At 53.9% G+C, this 18,334-nt stretch overlaps 7 protein-coding genes across 7 annotated transcripts; 3 read left to right on the top strand and 4 right to left on the bottom strand.

Annotated features, from left to right (window-relative positions):
• Positions 1–344: 344 nt before the first annotated feature.
• QC762_307500 (uncharacterized protein) lies at positions 345–1,892 on the bottom strand (the record flags this gene model as incomplete). The annotated part of the gene is made up of 1 exon (XM_062889043.1): positions 345–1,892. The coding sequence occupies one exon, from the start codon at positions 1,890–1,892 to the stop codon at positions 345–347; it is 1,548 nt and encodes a 515-aa protein (XP_062744979.1).
• Positions 1,893–4,709: 2,817 nt separating this feature from the next.
• Positions 4,710–7,115, bottom strand: QC762_307440 (uncharacterized protein; the record flags this gene model as incomplete). Its single annotated transcript, XM_062889036.1, has 1 exon — positions 4,710–7,115. The coding sequence occupies one exon, from the start codon at positions 7,113–7,115 to the stop codon at positions 4,710–4,712; it is 2,406 nt and encodes an 801-aa protein (XP_062744978.1).
• Positions 7,116–7,339: 224 nt separating this feature from the next.
• Positions 7,340–8,199, top strand: QC762_307430 (uncharacterized protein). The gene is made up of 3 exons (XM_062889035.1): positions 7,340–7,519; positions 7,583–7,697; positions 7,765–8,199. The coding sequence occupies exons 1-3, from the start codon at positions 7,485–7,487 to the stop codon at positions 8,095–8,097; spliced, it is 483 nt and encodes a 160-aa protein (XP_062744977.1). The 5' UTR covers positions 7,340–7,484; the 3' UTR covers positions 8,098–8,199.
• A 120-nt stretch (positions 8,200–8,319) lies between these two features.
• Positions 8,320–9,510, bottom strand: TFB4 (RNA polymerase II transcription factor B subunit 4; the record flags this gene model as incomplete). The annotated part of the gene is made up of 1 exon (XM_062889034.1): positions 8,320–9,510. One exon carries the CDS (start codon positions 9,508–9,510, stop codon positions 8,320–8,322), a length of 1,191 nt encoding a protein of 396 aa, XP_062744976.1.
• A 1,100-nt stretch (positions 9,511–10,610) lies between these two features.
• SHE4 (SWI5-dependent HO expression protein 4) lies at positions 10,611–12,808 on the top strand (the record flags this gene model as incomplete). Its single annotated transcript, XM_062889033.1, has 2 exons — positions 10,611–11,357; positions 11,447–12,808. The coding sequence occupies 2 exons, from the start codon at positions 10,611–10,613 to the stop codon at positions 12,806–12,808; spliced, it is 2,109 nt and encodes a 702-aa protein (XP_062744975.1).
• Positions 12,809–13,082: 274 nt separating this feature from the next.
• QC762_307400 (uncharacterized protein) lies at positions 13,083–15,286 on the bottom strand (the record flags this gene model as incomplete). The annotated part of the gene is made up of 2 exons (XM_062889032.1): positions 13,083–14,179; positions 14,260–15,286. 2 exons carry the CDS (start codon positions 15,284–15,286, stop codon positions 13,083–13,085), a joined length of 2,124 nt encoding a protein of 707 aa, XP_062744974.1.
• A 1,830-nt stretch (positions 15,287–17,116) lies between these two features.
• QC762_0055880 (uncharacterized protein) lies at positions 17,117–18,067 on the top strand (the record flags this gene model as incomplete). Its single annotated transcript, XM_062883548.1, has 2 exons — positions 17,117–17,678; positions 17,987–18,067. The coding sequence occupies exons 1-2, from the start codon at positions 17,490–17,492 to the stop codon at positions 18,065–18,067; spliced, it is 270 nt and encodes an 89-aa protein (XP_062744973.1). The 5' UTR covers positions 17,117–17,489.
• Between the last annotated feature and the right edge of the window lie 267 nt (positions 18,068–18,334).

The following is an 18,334-nucleotide window of genomic DNA, read 5'->3' as shown; positions in this document are numbered from 1 at the left end:
TTTGTCTATTCATCGGTTCATCTTCTAATCCACTTCAACCAAGTCGTCGTCGTTCTTCCAAAAAAAAAAAAAAAAAAAAAAAAAAAAAAGAAACAAGTGAATGAATGTACACAAAAAAGGCTCAAAATTGCCTGGGCTCTCTCTTTCCCGTCTAGGGCTCAGAGAGACAAGAAAACATTTCCACAACATCAAAATCTCCAAAATCCATCTATGATACCCAAAGTGGCTGACTGATCTTACACGCTCCCCCCTTTCCTGGAAGATAGAATGGCGATACTTTTACGCCCTCGCGGGCGTAGCCACTCTTTTGTCCCTTTTAAGCTCTAACAACAACCGTCGGTTATTTAAAAAAGCTTAACCGGCACCGCAGCCCCAGTAGCGGAAGCGACACCGCTCACGACCGTCCCGTTGGCGGCAGTAGGGAAAGGAGTGGCGCTGGCCTCGGCGGTGACAGTCACAATCTCATCAGGGGGGCAGGCCTCCTCGTCACCCTCCTCGACGACCTCCTCAACGGGGGTGGTCACAGCAGCGAGTTCGTCAGCGGTGGTGGTGGCGGCGACCTCGGTGGTGGCGGTAGTAGTGGTCTTGTTCTTGTTCTTGTTCTTCTTGGTTTTGACGGCCTTGTTCTTGCCACCGCCGACGGTGACAAAGACGGTGGAGACGGCGGCCGCCTCGGTGACGGTGACAGTGACGGCACCGGCAGCAACACCGGCCTCGGTCACGGTCACGGTGGCGGTGGCGGCGGTCTCAGTGACGGTGACGGCGCCCTCGCAGACTTCGCAGACGGGGCAGGCTTCCTCGGGGGCGTTGCCGTTGCCGTTGCCGTTACCATTGCCGGTGCCAGCGCCGGGGGTGACGACGGCGGTGACGGTGGTCTGCTGGTTGGGCTTCTTGACAGTGACGGTGCGGGTGCCGGTGGAGGTGAGAGTGGCAGTGGTGGTGGTGTCGACATCGGCAGCAGGGGTGGTCTCAGCGGAGCCGGGGACGGCAGCGGAGGTCTCCTCGACGGGGGTCTCACCGGCAGCCGGAGTGGTGGCGGCGGCGGTCTCGCCGGCGGGGTGGCTGACGGTGACGGTCACAACGTTGACCTTGGTCTCGGTGGACTTAACCTTGGTCTTGACCTTGGTGGTGACGACACGGGGGGTCTCAGCAACACCGCCGCCACCGAGGGTGATGGTGACGACGCGCTCGCTGGTGACGGTGTGTACGATGCTCTCGGTCTCGGTGGAAACGACAGTCTCAACAACGTGAGTGCTGGCAGGGGCTGTCTCGACAGCAGTTTCAGCGGGAGCAGCAGTCTCGGCGGGGGCGGTACCGGTGTTGGTGATGGCAATGCCAGTTCCGGTGATCACAGGGGCGTCAGAGGGGGTGAGAGTGGAACCAGTGATGAGACCGGAAGAAGCCTCTTCAAGAACGCTGGACTCGATGGCAGGGACCTCGGTGACGGGACAGACGATCTCGGTGAGGACGACGGTGTTGGTGACGATGACGGTCTCCAGGGCCTCGGTTGGGAGCTCAAGGAGATCCTCAGTCTTGGTAGGGCAGTCGATGACCTCGGCAGCGCAAGAGGTGATGGTGAGCACCTCAGTGGTGGAAACGGTCAAGGTGGTGATACCGGCCTGGGCGGCAGTGGTGGTGGCGGTGCCGTTGACGAAAGGAGCGCTGGTGATGGCAGTGTCGACGGCAGACTCAACACCAGTGGAGAGAGGAATAGCGGAGGAGAGATCAGCAACGCCGGTTCCGAGAGAGGTAGCGGCAGCCGTCTCGGCAGCCGAGTTGCTGGAGATGAGGTTTGTGGTGTTTTGTCGCCTCCAGTGCATGTTGTATCTGGGGTGAGAGTAGGCGGTGGTAAGGGCGGCGAAAAGGCCGACGGCAAGAGGAGCAGACTTCATCTTGAAGGTTGATCTGGTGTATATCTCTGGGTAAGTTCGAAGTTGATGTGGTGATGAAAATGTTCAAAGTGCGCCTGGCAAAATATTCGTTTGTTTGAGTCTTTTGGAAAGCAGCGAGAGATCGACTTCGCAGTAAAAATGAGCAAACACAGTTGCTTAGAGAGTGTAGATACAAGAGAAGAAAAGAATTGAATGTCCAGACAAGCAAAAGGAATGGTGCTTGACCAAGAAAATGAAGGTTTATTTTTTTGGGAAGAACGTGAAGAAAACAAGAGGAGAAAATAGGGAACACAAAGAAAACAACACCTGGGTGGTGAGGTTCTTATGAGGGGGCCACCATCAGGCAATCCACACCAAGGTTCCATCGCCCAAGAGATGTTTTCCGAGATTTCCATGGGTGGGGCTTGGGGGGGGGATGAACCCATGTCTGTTTCCCAAGCATCATCAACCGCCTGGTTCCTCTTCTCAAACCCCACCGTTAGGTGATTGCTCTCTTCGATTCGACTGCCGCGAGAATGGTGGTTGACTGGCACACTGGGCGGTTTGCTGGAAATCCAGGAGGCTCTGTCGTGACATCGACAGGGGTGCCGTAGCCAAGACCAGGGGGCAGATGCAGGAACCGCAAACCTGAGACAGGCTGGGAGCCAATTATTTTGCCTGACTAGGGCACCGTTATGGAAAAGGGGGGGCATTTTCTGTCTCCATACTTCTGAAGCAGTGACATCAGGTATGAACCCTCAGGTGTTCATCGCCCGTCGGTTTGTCCGTTCAAGATCCGAAAGGGTGGACAGCCGTGACGGCTTCAAATTGTCAAGCATCATCCTTTTTTGCTTTCCCATCCATCCGTCCGTCATCCGAGGGATAAAAGTCTGCACGGTTGATCTTCAACCCGACCGATTGGTGAAGATGGGGGCGGGGCAAAAAGATCACTGAGGCACACAAGGTTGAAAATCATTCTTTAATGATCAGAGGTCAAAACCAGGAAGGTGGGCAAAGGTGTCTGAGACAAGCGATCGCCAGCGAGAAGTCTGGTACAGTGCTACGGAGAGGTACTATAACAGACGATAATAGCCCGATGGGTGCAGCTTAACTGACAGCGGTTGTGGTGGAAATGCGAGACTTGTTTCGCTCACTTCTCGAACTCGCCTATTTTTCTGGATTTTATTTAGAAAGAAAAGAAGCGGTACAACAATCGAAGTGCAACCTTCTCTCGTCAGACAGTAGAGGGGGTCCAACCGCAAAGAAGTCTCGATATGCCTCGGCCAGTGCCTTCTCACCCAGCAATCCTCCCGACCACTTACTCACGTTCAACAAGCTTATTTCCGTCATCCACCCTCTCCGGATTCCAAGTTTGTACAACAATATCATTTCGTTGGCATCCTTCCTTACCATCATCACCACCGCCATCAACATCCTCTGCCCTGCCCAGCCCTGCCCAGACCTTATCCCCTCATCAGGGGTCCAGTTTCGAGACTCCCTTCTCCCCAGTCCCCAACTCCAACTCATTAAGGAGACCACCAGTTTCATCCTCCCCGGTTCTCCACCACAGCTACAACACCCCCCAATTTCCATCGCGACGTTTGAACCAAGACTCGCTCCCATTGGCCAGCGCTTCAAGAAACTCTTCTCCTTCTTCATGCGATTTTCCAGGCGCGTCAATCATCGTCAACATGTTGCGTGCTTTCGCATAAACCAGCGTCAACACACGGACAATGATCCTCAACCAGCCTCACCCAGAGACTATTTCTGTCCTTCCTCCCCCCTCCCCTCTGTGCACGTGTGACGGTTGTTTTGGAGATCGGATCAAGCATGATAGCGGGAGCGGGCAGCGCGGTAGCGGTGACGGACATTTTATCCATTGACCAACCCCCTATCACGGTCCATACCAAGTCCCAGAGATTCCAGAACATTGGTTACCTTGGAAAGAAAGGCAGGAATGATTTCCACACTGCCTGCTCCCCTTCTTATTTTGCTCTCCCGTGGCTTGCTGTTGGGTGATCACCGTCGTCTGAACTCGTGATCTGTGTGATTTTCAAGTTTGCTTCTGCTGACTTGTTGATCTGTCGTCGGCATTTGCGTGGCGTAAGCGGGTGAGTCCCGTCCCCGGGTAGGTCGCGAGGTTGGGTCTGGTACGGTCCGATCAGGTCGGGAGATGGGCTGTCGATGATGTAGGTAGAGAGAAAGAGTGCAAACTTGGGATGATGAGAACATGTCAGCATGGGGGCTATTGCAGATATCGCCACTTGTTGGAGCATGCTGATATCCCCGACGGCAAAAATTGTGAGCATCACTGTCTAGACATCGGCACATGTAAACTGTTTCTGTTATGTTGAGTCGAAAGTGACCAATGCCCTGCTGCGCCCACCACGCAAAATGCCAACATCAATGTAACAACACAGAGATGATCAATTGGCCCGAGTCAAAGAACTCTGTGGCCGAGTGGTAGTGTTGAGCGCGTACAAGTCAGACTCGTTTCCCCAAAGAAAGGAACGCTGTCAAGCGACGTCGGTAAAAAGCACCAAGAATACAGTCATCACTCGCGGAAACCTCGTCTAGGTCATGCTCTTTAATATGACATAGAATGGGATCCCGCTGGGTGATGATTGTATACTTGCAGTCCTCTCTTCGCCATTCAGTAGACAAGCATCCCATTCTTCCAGGATACAAGCCAGTCCCAGTTGTACTAGCTTAACACTATTACCTGGCCTAGAACCCCCTTCCCCAGCCTTCTCATTCCTTTTGTACAGTATCCTAATCCACAACCATGCAAATGTATATATACACAGCCATCCATCTCGATGCACCCCCATTCCATGTTCATGCCGTATACCCCAACAACAGCGAGACCTGCCTACTCAGCTGCGTCCCAAAGCCCAACTCAAACGCCTGTCTCGCCCTCTCCTCCTCCGCCGCCATCCCATCCTGGAAATCGTACAGATACCTCGAGAAAGTATACGCCAGATTCTTCCAGTGCATATCCCCGGACTCGGTCAACCTCGGCTTCAGCTCCTCAATATACCTCCGCGGCAGCGCCCTGGCAAGGGTAATCTTCATCTCCTGCTCTAGCTCCTGCGCTTCCCTGAAAATCCCCGCAACTTCATACTCTGGCGTCCCTGGCGTCCCAAACCGAATGGCCTGGCGGAATCGTTTGGTGAATGGTATCGCTGGGTTGAGGTAGCTTTCTGCCCTCCTCAGAGCTCCAAACCTGAATTTCCTGGCCAGCCACTCGCAAATGCCATGCTCGATTTGCTCCCGCCATTGCCTGGTGAGTTCGCATTCGCGGTGCATGGCATTGACAGTTTCCCGAATCTCTAGGTGTTTGAGAAATTCAGCCTCCGACCTGTGCCTCTTGGCAATGTTATCGACGACAGAGCTCACAAGGTCGATACGATCAGCTGTAAGGGACCGTGCCGAGCGAAGAATGCTCTCCAATCTCCGCGTCGTATATCTCTCAAAATGAAGGTTAGACTGAACCCCCAGGAGCCAGAGCGCTGTCTCCAGGTGTCGTAACCTTTCTGCGCCAGCTTGGAGCCAGGCCGTGTTTTGATCATGAATCCACAACGTCTTCGTCATGGCCAAGACTCTCCTAAACTGTCTAGCAGCCGAAAAGTTCAGCAAGCCTGGACGTTTCCCGTCTCCTGAGCCCAACAGCAAAAATGTGGTTTGGTTGAGTTTTGCGAGGCGACCTTGGATGAGCGCCTTCGCGCTTACCCAATCGCCATGTGTTACGATGATTTCGCATAATCGCCTGAAAAGATCGGCATTGGGGGCCCAACTCTCGTTCAGACAAGCCTGGGTCAGCTGAACAGCATCTAGGGTGCGTTCAAAATCCAGCAGGCCTTCAATGATAGCCTCCATGATCGGCTGGCTTAGCGGGACGCGCTGGACGTAGTAGCCCCGTATCCTAGCTACGTCTCCCTCGACAGCCCACCAAAGGCGGTTGATTCCTTGATGGCGATCTCGTTTGAAGTGGGTGATAGCCACCCTCCTACGCAATCTCATACCCCGGGAATCGTGACCGAAAAATCGCCGAAGAATGGTATGGAAGCCCAGAATATCGCGGCTTGCCCGGTAGTGATAGAGTAGACACAGCAGTGTCGCCTGCGTTGGCCGGAAGCGACTGACATTGAGGAATGAATCCACCACGGCTTGGGCGAGGTCGTGCTCCCCAAGATTCGTGAACCCCCATATAAGAGTGTTGTAGTTTTGGATCGAAGGAGACACCTCGCAGGTGAGAATATTGAAGCAAATCTTGGCCACAAATCTTTCCCTCCTCCATGGGTTAAACTCGGAGATAACCTTCATATTGGCTTCGTTCAAGCGAGCCCTCTGTCGAGCGGCATCTTCTGCGTTCAAGAAAGTGTCCTTGTAGCGCGGGTTCCCGTCTGACCGGAGCATCTTGACCATAGTCTGCGCAGAGTCGGGGCTGTTTAGCGCTGGATGCGTTCCTGGTGCCTCTTTCTCTGTCCTCCAATAAGCCACTTTGATGAGCCGGTCGACCAGACTATTGACCATGGCGACTGTTTTCATCCTGGCTATTTCGGTCACCGGCTCCGGGGTCAACGGCTTCATCATGGCTTCCTCCTCAGCCAAGGCGTTACTCAAGACACTCAACGTTGCAGAGCCTGTAGCTGGTCTTGACAGCTTGTGTGATTTCTCATACGGAGTGACCATCCTAGTCTTGCATATATGGTTCAAGACGTATCGTAACGTCGTTGGTGGTGGTGGAGCTAGCTTCTCCTGCTCGGGCCGCGGCCGAGGTATTGGTCGTCGTCTCCGCCCAGCTTGCCGTGGTGGTTGGGGCGTTGGCTCGACTGTGCTCTCAGCGGTCGAGGACGACGAGAGTTGTTGAGTGGCTTCCTCAATGAGGTCTTCAGATGGCTCTGGAGCCCCAGTCGCTTGATCAATCTCCAAGCTGTGCCCGTTTGCCTCGGCAAGTGCAGCTAAACTCTGCTTTGTCTCTTCAATCTTCTCGTCGAGCTCTCGTCTCCGACGATCCTTCTGCCCAGCATCAAACACGGCGGCCGTGGCCATGATAGCCGTGTAGCAGGCGGTAAAGACATCGCTGGCCAGAACCTTTCGTCGTCCGTGGGCTTGGGCACTGGTCGTCAATGGCGTCACCCTTGTCGGCGGCGACCGTCGGGCTAGGGTGTGTGTGGTTCGATGGCACGCCCGACAGTGGCAGCCCTGCAGCCGGGCTGCCATTGACCAAAGGCTTGTCATCCTCGGGGCATGCCGGCCAATCTTGTGTCGGGACCGACTGGGTATTTTGGTGTTGTGTTGTCGGGCAGTCTAGTGGGCTGAGCTCAAAGTGTTGACTGGCCCTGAGCTTTTTGTGACCTCAACTGAGCTGAGCAATCACGAAGGCGGGGTGGCCCGAGCTCCCGCGCCAAGTTGTGTAATTATGGTGTAATACCCAGTAATTACACGAGCTGTATGGGGCCCCACGGTCTCAACACCAGCGGGGCAGGAGTGCCCCTCCATCGCGCCCATCACGAGAAGCTCATCCTTGCGTCGGCTGTCCAAGCTCTTTCATACATATACACATCTTCACTCATCCCTTGGCACTAGAGCCAGGACCAATCTCACAACATGTTCGCCCTCACACTCACAGCCGAGCTCTCCGGGTATGTTTACGTATCTCGGCTCTTCCATATCATGAGCTCATAGCTTACATCCATCCCCCACAGAGTAACAAACCTCCGCCCAACCGACACAAAAGAACACCCCTTCTGGTACACCTTCAAAGTCCAATGCACCTCCTGCAGAGAAGTCCACCCCAAACCCGTAGGCGTCAGCAGATTTGTATGATCTCCCCTCCCCCCCAACTCACACCACACTCACTCATTTCACCACTCACACCCGCCCACAGGAAGAAAACGAAATGTCCGGCTCCCGCGGCGAAGCCAACTTTGTCTGGAAGTGCAAGAACTGCAAGCGCGAATCCTCCGCCTCCATCCAAACCGCCCCAACCCCCTACCAACAAGGCGAGCCACCCAAGTCCCAAAAGATCATCACCTTCGACTGCCGCGGCCTCGAATTCGTAGAATTCATCCCCGAGGGCGAGTTCGAGGTCGACGGCCTAGAGTCCAACACTAAGTTCACCGGCGTAGAGCTCAACGAAGGGGAGTGGTTCGAGTATGACGAAAAGGCTGGTGATGAGGTCAGTATCAAGGAGTTGAAGTGGGATATTGTAAGGGCTTAGAGAGTTGAGTTATAATTCGCAATGAAACCTTATGGTATTTCCAGGGGGACAAAACGCCCCATCGAGTCTTATTTTGCGCTGTGATACCAGAAGGTAATACTTCTCCCTAACGCCCCCGGTCCAGTCCAGAACCCTATGCTTTTGCTTGAAAATCATAAAACGCCTGTATCTCGCTCTTTCTGCATTCAACGCCCTGAAAGCCGCCCCTAATAAACTCTTGGATTATTCCCCATTGGCCTCCAACTTCCTCTTTCTCTTAGCACTCGGAGAAGGCGCCAATCTCGCATTAGCCGGCTCCACGTTCAACCCATCCGGTGTCTTGATCATCCCATAGTCCCCCACCGCCAATTTATTCCCACAGGTCAAACACTCGTCCCCAGGCGGTGGCTCACAAAAGATGCTCAAGCAGATACTGCAAACAAACCCCGTGTCCACTACGTTCCTGTGGCAGAAACACGCGGCCCTGAAATCTACCGAGTCCGCCGCCGGCGTAAACAGGCATTCTCCCACCGGCTTCCTCAGCTCATCTCCCTCTCTTTGTTTGCCTGTTTTTGGTTTGCCCATCAGTGGCCCGGAGCCGTCATTCTGTGCTGCTGAAAGCCCGGAAGATGCGCTACCCACTCCAAAACCGAACATGAGGTACTGTAGGATGCCTTGAGGGTCGGCGGCTTGAATAAATGTGCCTTGGGTTATGAAAGAGGCTTGCTCGAGGAAGGTGGCACTGCCTCGGAGGGCAAGGGTATCGATGGCGATTCGGGACATGGAGGCTGCGAAGACGGCGTTCATGGTGGGGATGTATTGGGAGGCGGCGGAGTCGGAGACGGAGATGACGAGGATACGGCCGTGAAAACCGACCAAACCGGTGCTTGCGGTTGTGCCCGGGGCAGTGGTTCCTGCAGTAGAGTTGGAGAGTGCCTGGCTCGCACTATAGGCAAGCGCCGTCTTGTTCATATGGGCTAGGGCGAGTGTTAAGGCGCCTGACATTTGAGTTGTGGTCTCGTTGAGGTCCGGTGGTATCGTGCTCCCGATGAGCTCACGGAGGGAGGTTACGAGGGCGTGTTCGATTTGGGCGTATTGTGGGAATTTATTCGCTGTGTTTAAGAAGGTATCCGTCTTGCCGGCATCTCGCATCTCAACATCCTCTGATGGTGGTTTTGGGGGCGTTGGATACAGCCATACAGCTCGGTTCGTGTGTGCGGCTAAAATGGCGATCTGGTTTGTGTTGCTTAACGCTAGGTGGGCGTTGATGAATATCTGGATATTGGCAATGGCCTTTGAGAGTGGAAGAACGTCCCCCAGTGCTGCCCAAGCGCGTGGGTTTGTATCGATGATGATGGTGGTCAACGAGGGCACATCTTCGAGCTTGGAGACCTCGTAGTGCTCGGAGGCGTCCACCGCATCTTGGGCGCTCATTCTTTTCGAGCCGTTCCCGCTGCGCGGCGAGGTGTTTTGGATTGAGTTCTTCGTCAGAGCAGTGGCACTTGAAATCGATGAGGGGTTGGATCAAATATGTCCTGTTCGGTAAACCGTAATTCGTAGATAGATAAGGTAGTCGTCAAGACGTCACGTCACGTATGGTTGAAGTGGCGCGCAAGGCTTTACTCAGCTGGAGTCGATTTTCAGTGGGCCGTCTTTGCTCGAATACATTGAACTTGGCAGGGAAGGTCCGTCGCGTATTCTGGCTCAATTGCGATAGAACGCGTCCTGAAGATAAAAAGTCAAGAAGAAACCCTGGTCGATCCTGGCTGGCATCGCGCTTCCACGTGAGGCTAAGACCGCTTCGGGGTACCCCTCCACGTTGTGGACAAGAAAATAGGGACCTTCAAAGATAGTGAATAGGCCGTCAATATAGTTCAATATAGTCAAAGGACCTCAAATAGTTAATAAAGGTTTGAAAGAAGTTGAAAGGCATTAAAAAATAGTTAAGAGGCCTTGAAAGAGAGTTAAAAGGTCTGCTGATCATCATCTGAGATCTGTTCATTGACTTTCGAGGCATGTTGGAGTCCTATTATTTTGTTCACGCACCCCTCCAATAGAGATGGCGCTAAGCTGGCTTGGGCCGCTATTCGTGGGGGTGGGGGCGCAATCAGATGCTAAAGGAGAGAGCTCCATCAGCCAGCATCGAGGGGCAACTGCCATCCCCAGAGGGCGGCTCTTTCTCGTGTCACGACAGATTTGAGGTTAACTTTCCAGATTGGCGGGCTCTGGACACTTTGTCACGTTACTCCGGGTCTGGTCGATCCTCTGCCCTTTTATTCGTCACTTTTCCATATCCTGGACGCCTGCGATTGATAAGCACCTGAATCCTACGTTTGATTTCGATTCATCTTATCTCACCTATCTATACGCCTACATCTTGTCTCACACCTGCCATCCCTTTGACAAAAACCTACCCGCCGCCGACCTAACCAGACCCTACCAAACCTTATCCTCCGAAGATTAACATTTACACTACTGCAGCCACAAAATCACCAACCTTCAACACACATCAACATCAGTCACAAACAAATCACATGGCTACCGTAGCCGAAGCGGCCGCGGCGGCGCCCGAGCCTCTGGGAAGGCTGGATCAGACACTGCTCATCTTCGCAGGTCTTATGGAAGGTGGAAAGGAGGACGAAGAGACTGTCAGAGAACTCGGCGAACTAACACGACTTCTTAACGATGACGTCGAGGTTACCAAGAAGGGCGAGACATCTGTCACGACTGTGATTGATAGCGACTGTGTCGATACCATACTATGTTACCTCGACATGAGACAGCCCGACGTCGTACGCGCCCACGCCGCACTATGTACCTCTGCCTACCTCAAAGCTGCCGGCGAGGATGGCGGCAAGAAATTGGCCGAGTTTTTCCATGACCGAGTCCGACGGGGGACCTACGATGACTACATTGTTGCCTTCTGCGTCGCTGCCACCATCTTCCCTATTGTACCCGATCTCACATCCGAGCTGTTCCTGAGTGAAGGTTTTCTTGCCAGTCTAGGCCCGCTTATGAGGCGGAAATGGAAAAGCAGAAAGGTCGAGACGGCGTGCTTGGAGATGCTGAATGCCGCCTGCATGAACTCGGCTTGCCGAGAGGCTGTCCGAAAGTACTGCACAGAGTGGCTTGAGGAGATCGTCGAGCAGGATCCCGACGACGCCGTCAAGTCCATGCATACGGTCGACCCTGACATGCACCTCCAGGAGGGATCTATTTCTATGAGACGACACTCTCTGCAAGTCCAGAACCTCGCAGCAGTGGTACTGGCGAAACTGAGGGTCAGCCAACACATCCTTACTCCCCCTTATTGACGTATTTTGTGCTGCCTTTTCATGGTGATGATGTCTGGCTGACATCACGCTTGAAGGCAGTTCCATCTACCGCAGCCACCGCCGGCCCGGAATCCAGGATACAACCGGCGACGACTAGCATCGAGGACTTATCTAAGCGGTTCACCAGGATGCTGCTAGACGAAGATGAAATCGAGCATGTCCAGCCGTCGATCGAGGGCTTAGCCTACGCGTCTCTCCAACCCAAGGTGAAGGAAAGTTTGTCCAAAGACTCCGAGACACTGAAACGTCTTGTCAAGGCTCTCGATGAAGCCCCTCCCAGGTCCCCGATGATTTACGGCGCGCTCAGCATTTTTGCCAATCTGACCAGATACCGACCCATCGAAACAGACGAAGAGAAAAGGATACGGCAGCTCAAGGCCTATGCCAACGCTGCTGGAAAACTACAGCAGGTTGACCCGCTAAACGAAGACGAGCACGTCACAGAAAGATGCAAACGCGTTTTCGAGGCTGGGCTTACACCAGTCCTTATCAAGCAAAGCAAGAGTGGTTCTGCGGCCTCCTTGGCGTTAATCATATCCATCATCCACGCCCTTTCCACCCCTCCCCCTCTCCGCGGTCAACTCGCACAGCAAGGGGCTGTCCGTCTCCTCATCGCCGCATGGACGGCCCTCCCAGAAACGGAAAACGGACCTAAACGTGCGGCTGCCCAGGCTCTAGCGAGGATTTTGATCTCTACCAACCCGGCGCTTGTGTTTGGGGGCACGAGACCGATCCCGCAGAGCGCGGCTATCAGACCGTTGGCGTCTATCCTCACCCCAGACCCCACCGCGGACAGGAGGGACCTCTTGCCTACGTTTGAGTCGCTTATGGCGCTCACCAACCTCGCCTCTACGGACGATGACACGAGAAAGTCTATTATTCGGACGGCGTGGGATGATGTAGAAGAACAACTGTTTAATCCCAACTCGAGGGTCTGCACGGCAGCGGTGGAGTTGGTGTGCAATTTGGTTCAGGACCCGGAGCAAACCCTTGCGTTGTTTGGGGATGGGAGTCCGAAGGCGAAGAATAGGGTCAAGGTTATTGTTGCTTTGGCTGATGCGGAGGACCCCAAGACGAGGAGCGCGGCGGGGGGCGCGCTGGCTAGTTTGACGGGGTTTGACGAGGTGGTGAGGGCGGTTGTGGGGCTGGAGAGGGGGGTGGAGGTTGTGTTGGGGCTTTGTAGGGATGAGAGGGAGGATTTGAGGCATCGGGGGGCGGTGGTGGTGAGGAATATGGTTTTTTCTGAGGGGGAGGTGGGGAGGCTGGCGAGGGGGAAGTTGGTGGAGGGGGGGGCGGTGGAGGCGTTGATGGAGTGTGCTAAGGGGAGTAAGAGGAGGGAGGTGGTGGAGGTCGTGGTGCAGGCTGCTGAGGGGTTGATGGGGGAGGGGGGAAAGTAAGCTGAGGGAGCGGGTTGTTTTAAACACTGTTTGCTGGCATTGGGGGCAGGAGTACATTGGAGCGGAAGATTGAGGCTGGCAAAGGAGCATGATTTGACATGTGAGATTAGCTTGACATGATGGTATTATAAGATTATTGTAATGTTGATAATCTAAGAAATATCCTAACTCTGTGGTGGTGGTATCCCATTGTGTTTTTCAAGATCCTCCAAACTCACGCACATATATATAATACTACACACGCTCGCCTTCACATCCCGTCCGCGCCCCCCCATCAAATATCACTACTCCCCCCATCCCTCCCCAGCAATATCTTATGCACCCGCCTACTAATAGCCTGCCTAACCGCCCGATCACTAAACCCCCCATCCCTATTCGTCCCCTTCCTCACCGTCTCCCGTATCAACGGCCCCTCCTCCTCCATCGCCCTCTTCAACCGACTCACGCTCTCATACTCCTGCGCAATCCCCACCGCGATCGGCTTCGTGACCCGCCCAACCTCCTGCAGCATCCTCACATAAATATCCTTCGTCTCGGTCCCAGTCCTGACCTGCCCAGAGTCCATGCAGAACCCCGCCTGGGTGTCATTCGTCTGATCCCTCAACCGCCGGTACGGCGCAGTGGAGATGTGCTGAGTAAAAACGGCGATTTGCTGCGAGGTTTCAATCGGGGCGTTGGTGTGGTGGATGAGAGCTGAGTGAACAAGCTGTAGCTGGAGGAGGGATTCCTCGACGAGGTCTTCGTTGATTATTTTTTGGTTGTTGTTGGCCGGCAGGTTGGGCTGGGTGCTAGAAGGGTGATCAAGTCCGTCACGGACGGCGGAGACAAACTGCCTGTTTCGAGCGGACTTTTTCTTGCGGAGGAAGGGGTTTAGGCCTTCGATTAGGTAGATCAAGGTAAATCCGGGAAAACTGGACTTCATTGAGGAAACATGCGAGTCCAGGTTTGGGATGGATGGGGAGAGGCATAACTCCACAAACCGAGCGGCGGGCATGATAGCCATGGCGTACTTCTCCGTGTCGGTTCGATGGGGAACAGGTTCCCAGATGGAAAGGGCAGGGTTGTATTCCGCGTCTACCTTTCGCTTCCAGCGGACGATGTTGTTAACCGGGGAGCGGGAGGATTGGACTTGGACGGAGAGGTCTTTTAGAAGTTTCTCGGCCTGGATTTTGATGGTTGGGTTGAGGCCGATGGGGAGGTCGACAATCATTTCGGGGGTAGAGACCTTTTTGTCGGTGCGAAGTTTGTTCACTTCTGCGAGGGCGGCTGCTTTTTTCTTTTCAAAGGCTTTGGTTTCTTTGGCGGCTTCTTTCTCGAGACGCTTGCGCTCTCTTTCGGCGGCGAGGGCGGCGGCTTCGGTTGCTTTCTCTGCTGCTTTTTCGGCGGGGGTTTTCGTTTGTTGCGTTTTATCTCCTCATCTGGGAGGTCAACAGCATTGGCTGATAAGACACCTGTGGTGAACCTCTTGTTCCTTGATTCGGTAACTGTCGGCGGCCGCTTAGAGGTTGACCCAGAGGTGGTTTTTCGCTTGGAACTGGCAAGGTCCATAATATCAGGGAGATCGTCTCTATCGGAGTCCACATCATCCATGGCGTCGTCAGAATCGTCAAGCAAAATGACCTCTGACCAAGTCTTGCGGAAGGGACGAGATGGCTCCGGCGGGTGGCCAATATCAGAGGCTGGAATGGGCGCCGAGCTCGAGATAGGATCCCAGTCAGCAGTCTTGCTGAGTGTGCTCTTTGCTCGCTGCGTCAGCGCCGGCGAGCTTGAGATGATATCCTCCGCCATAAGATTCCGCTTCGGTACAGCTGGCATCGGCTGTTTCCCCTTATCTTGGGGTGTCTCGCTCACAAAAAGCTCGTCGTCAGACAGAAAGTCCACTTCTGGCTGGTCAAGACCTCTCCGCGTTGATGCAGTCTCCTTGCCCCTAGGTGGCGAACATCTGAAAGGGTCAGTGTCCGGTTCATCGTCAGACAAAAGGTCTATTTCTGGCTGGTCGAATCCCCTTCGCGTAGATACAACCTCTTTCCCCTTAGGTGACGGGCTTCGGAAAGGGTCATCATCCATTTCACCTTCCGAATCATCAAGCCCGGGTCGGTAGAACTTTCCCCCAATGTTCTTTACTCCTTTAGGGACAGAGCTACTCCGTTGCTGATCCCTGGGCTGCGCAGAAGGTGGAGGAATCGAAGCTGCCAATGACGGAGAGTTCCTTTTTGGACTCGATACGATTGAGTCTGCTGCGCTTATCCGGCGCTTCTTGGTCGCTGGTCCTTCTGCGTTAAGCCCTTTCCATGACCACCCAGTTCCAACCACTGGGTTAGCTGCCAAATCATCGTCCGAGACGAAGAGGGCATCTTCGATAATTGGTGATTTCTCCCTAGGTGGGGGCCGTTTGGAGCCTGCAGCCGGGAGAGATGGTTGGCGAGCTGTGGGTGGCCGAGGCGGAGAGCTCGAGAGAAGATCGACAATCTCGGTCATCGTATATGAGGCAGAGGCGCAACCAAGAGATCCTTGTAACGTGATGTGTTGCTTGTGGAGTAGTGTTGTTTCTGGGGACCCTCAAGTGCCGGCCATTTTTAAATGACGTCGGGGGGCAACAACACAACGCCGACGTTCTGGAGTTGAGACAGTTTCTCGTTAGCTAAAGAGACGCGCCATAAAGCGCGCGAACCTAGCGCCATATCACGTGAGAAGCTTAACTGCCTGCCACCCCTGTCGGCTCTCCAGGAATAAGCCCCGCTTTCAACGGTCGTCAATGTCAAGTTTAGAAGTTTCACCTGTCAAACCCCATTTCAATGCCAATAATTTCCTCAACATCTCCATTCTGCTAGCTGCAGATATTCCGAGTGTGTGCCTTCCTCATCCGTCTCTAAGGCAAGCCATGTACGGCCGTACGGAGGTCTCCAGGGCGGAGAATAGGAATAGCTAAGATAAAACAACCATTCGGGGAATAATCGCACGTGGTCGATCTACGCCATGATTGGTGATCACTTACCAGAGTGGTCATTGCTCGGACCTCCTTCTCCTCTCACTATAAGAAGAAGGATGAACTTCTCGCCGCTCTCCGCCTTGGAAAAAGGCAATTTCTAAAGTTGGTCCTGATGTCGTGATGGATTCGGGTCTCGACCTCTTGCAGATACCGTCCGTGCGCACGGCCGTTTTCTTCCCCACACCAAAGAACCGAGCGCACATGTCTCAAGGGTTGAATTGAAGGGGGAGAGGGATTTCCAAAACATTTCTGCTTTGGGAAAGAAACGTTTCCTTTGCTATCGGACCGGGTTCCGGGGAGCGGGAATACGGCACCGCTCCGCTCCGATGGGAACGCCGGTGAGGAGGGGGGAGACTAGTAAATCTCCGGTGGCCTCTCCCCATGGGGTATCACAGGCGTGTCTGTCGGGTGTGAAAGACGAGTTCGAGACCGAGGAGGATGACAGTGGGATCATGAAGGGATCAGTTGCATGGCAGTATATATTGCAAGAAAGAAACATATGTCATGGTTTCATGATCCATGAAGCTATATGCCGTGTCTCTTTAGAAACTCATCAAGCTTGGTTGTAACTGGAGTTCTATGCATGGGCTCTACACTCTGTAGACTTTGCATGAAGGAAAAGGGGTCAAGGCGTTGCATGTCGGCGGCATTGCTGAGCGATGTGCTGCAAAACCAGAGATTCTGAAACTGTGGTCCCGCCTATCAGCTGTCCTGTTTGAGTGCGGACACTTTGAACATGGAGTTGATCACACTGGCGGGTGACAGCTGGACATTTTTAACCATCAAGAGGAATTCTCCGCTGCGGTTATTTGCTGAGGCACATGTACATCACCGATTTCTCCGGACCGGACTATTGGGGGGTGAGGATGGACGTCTTGGGGACGGGAGGAGGACCTAGGTAAGCAAGGTAAGCCGTCCCGTACCGCACCGGCCAGCCGGGACGGATATCTTTGGGCCCGGCAGCCGGAGCTATCAAGCGTCTGACTGGTGGCCAAAAGAGGGGCTGGGGCACCTGATTGAGCAAATCTTTGCTGCGTCTGGTGATCTTTTCTTGTTGGAATGCGAATGGTGTGGTGCAACTTTGCTTCTTCAAGTTGGGGGATGCTAGGTGGGGGTTGACACTGACGATAACAGGCCGATTATGTTTGCTGTCTGTAACCTGTTCCGTCTTGTGGCCCCTTCTGAAGATACCGATCAGATTATCGAGGTCTGGAGGAAGAGGCGTAGAAGGTAGAAACTAGTCCATCATTGGATGGTGCTGCCGAATAGTGGTGTTGTGCCTGCAGATAGTGCTCCCCCAAACAGTGAGTGGATGAAAACTGGTGCCTTGTTCTGCAGCTAAATTCGTCCAATCCAGGAGAAGTTGCAACCCTGTGCTGCACCTCTGGGCGAGAAGTTCAGATGCAGCTCATCCCAGACTCCACTGTGGACATGGAAGCACACAAACAAGATCTGGAAAGGCAGATCGTCATGTCCAAAGTTGCTGGAACAGACGGAATGTCCGATATATGGGTGTTGTCTCGTCCTTCACCACCTTAGATCTCGGCGGCCGAGTCCACCGGTGACTTTGAAATATCCGTAGAGTGGGAGTCAGGTCTACCATAGGAAGCCCAGCTGTCACCTGGTGGCCAGAGCGTTCGGCCTTTACAGGGGAAGCACCGCGTCCCCAGAACGGAGGGAAGCCGCCGTCTGATGTGCGCACTGGGAGCTAGTCCCCTTTTGGCATCTGGTTGCTTGGTTCTACTCGAGCTAACGCTGCAAGGCCGTCCCGCCTCGGGCACCCCCAACACGGCCTGTGTGGTGACACTGAAGGACTGGAAGAGAACTGACAAATTCCGCAGGGTAGCTGTTTGTGGGAGAAGTTTGCTGCTGAGGGAAACGGTGAGTGAAAGAGCTGTCATTATTATTCTGCTGCTGCAATATCTATTTGTGTGTTCAACTGCTTGCCACTGCTTGCCACTGCTTGCTTGTTCTGGCTTCTGAGTGGGCTGCTCGGTACCTCTCTCGCCAACAAACCTGAGCTCGCAGCTGAAGGGAAAATCTTCAGAGTTTTCTCCTGAGCCGCCGTCTCACCGCATCGAGCCACCAGAAAAACACATACAGTGACTAACAAGCCATTGACTGGCAGAGCGATAGACAGAAAAAAAAGAGAGAACGAAACACAAAAAAAAAAAAAAAAACATCACCAGCCTGGAAGCGAGAGGCTCTCGACGTTGCGTTTTGTGCGATCGTGTCGTCCCGGTTCGCATCCGGAGTCGATAACTTTATAGCGAAGCGACTCCAGGGACCCCAATCGGCCCCAATCGACCCCCGGCGCAGCTTCAGGGGACGCGTTTGTAATTTGCGCCACCCTTGTCGGCGCAATCAAATAAACAAGGGGACCTTCCAAGCGCCCCTGGCATCAGACAGCAACTCCCCCAGAATACCCGCCGACGACACACAGGAGAATTCACGAATTTCCAACGACAAAACATATGACGCCTGCCAGACGACCGAGTGCAGAAGCATAAGCCCTTTTGCGGGGTCGTTGCTATTCG

Source organism: Podospora pseudocomata, chromosome 3 (genome assembly GCF_035222375.1).
Source record: "Podospora pseudocomata strain CBS 415.72m chromosome 3, whole genome shotgun sequence".
NCBI lineage: Eukaryota > Fungi > Ascomycota > Sordariomycetes > Sordariales > Podosporaceae > Podospora > Podospora pseudocomata.
The sequence above is the reverse complement of the archived record's forward strand: the minus strand, read 5'-3'. Positions and strand labels throughout refer to the sequence as shown.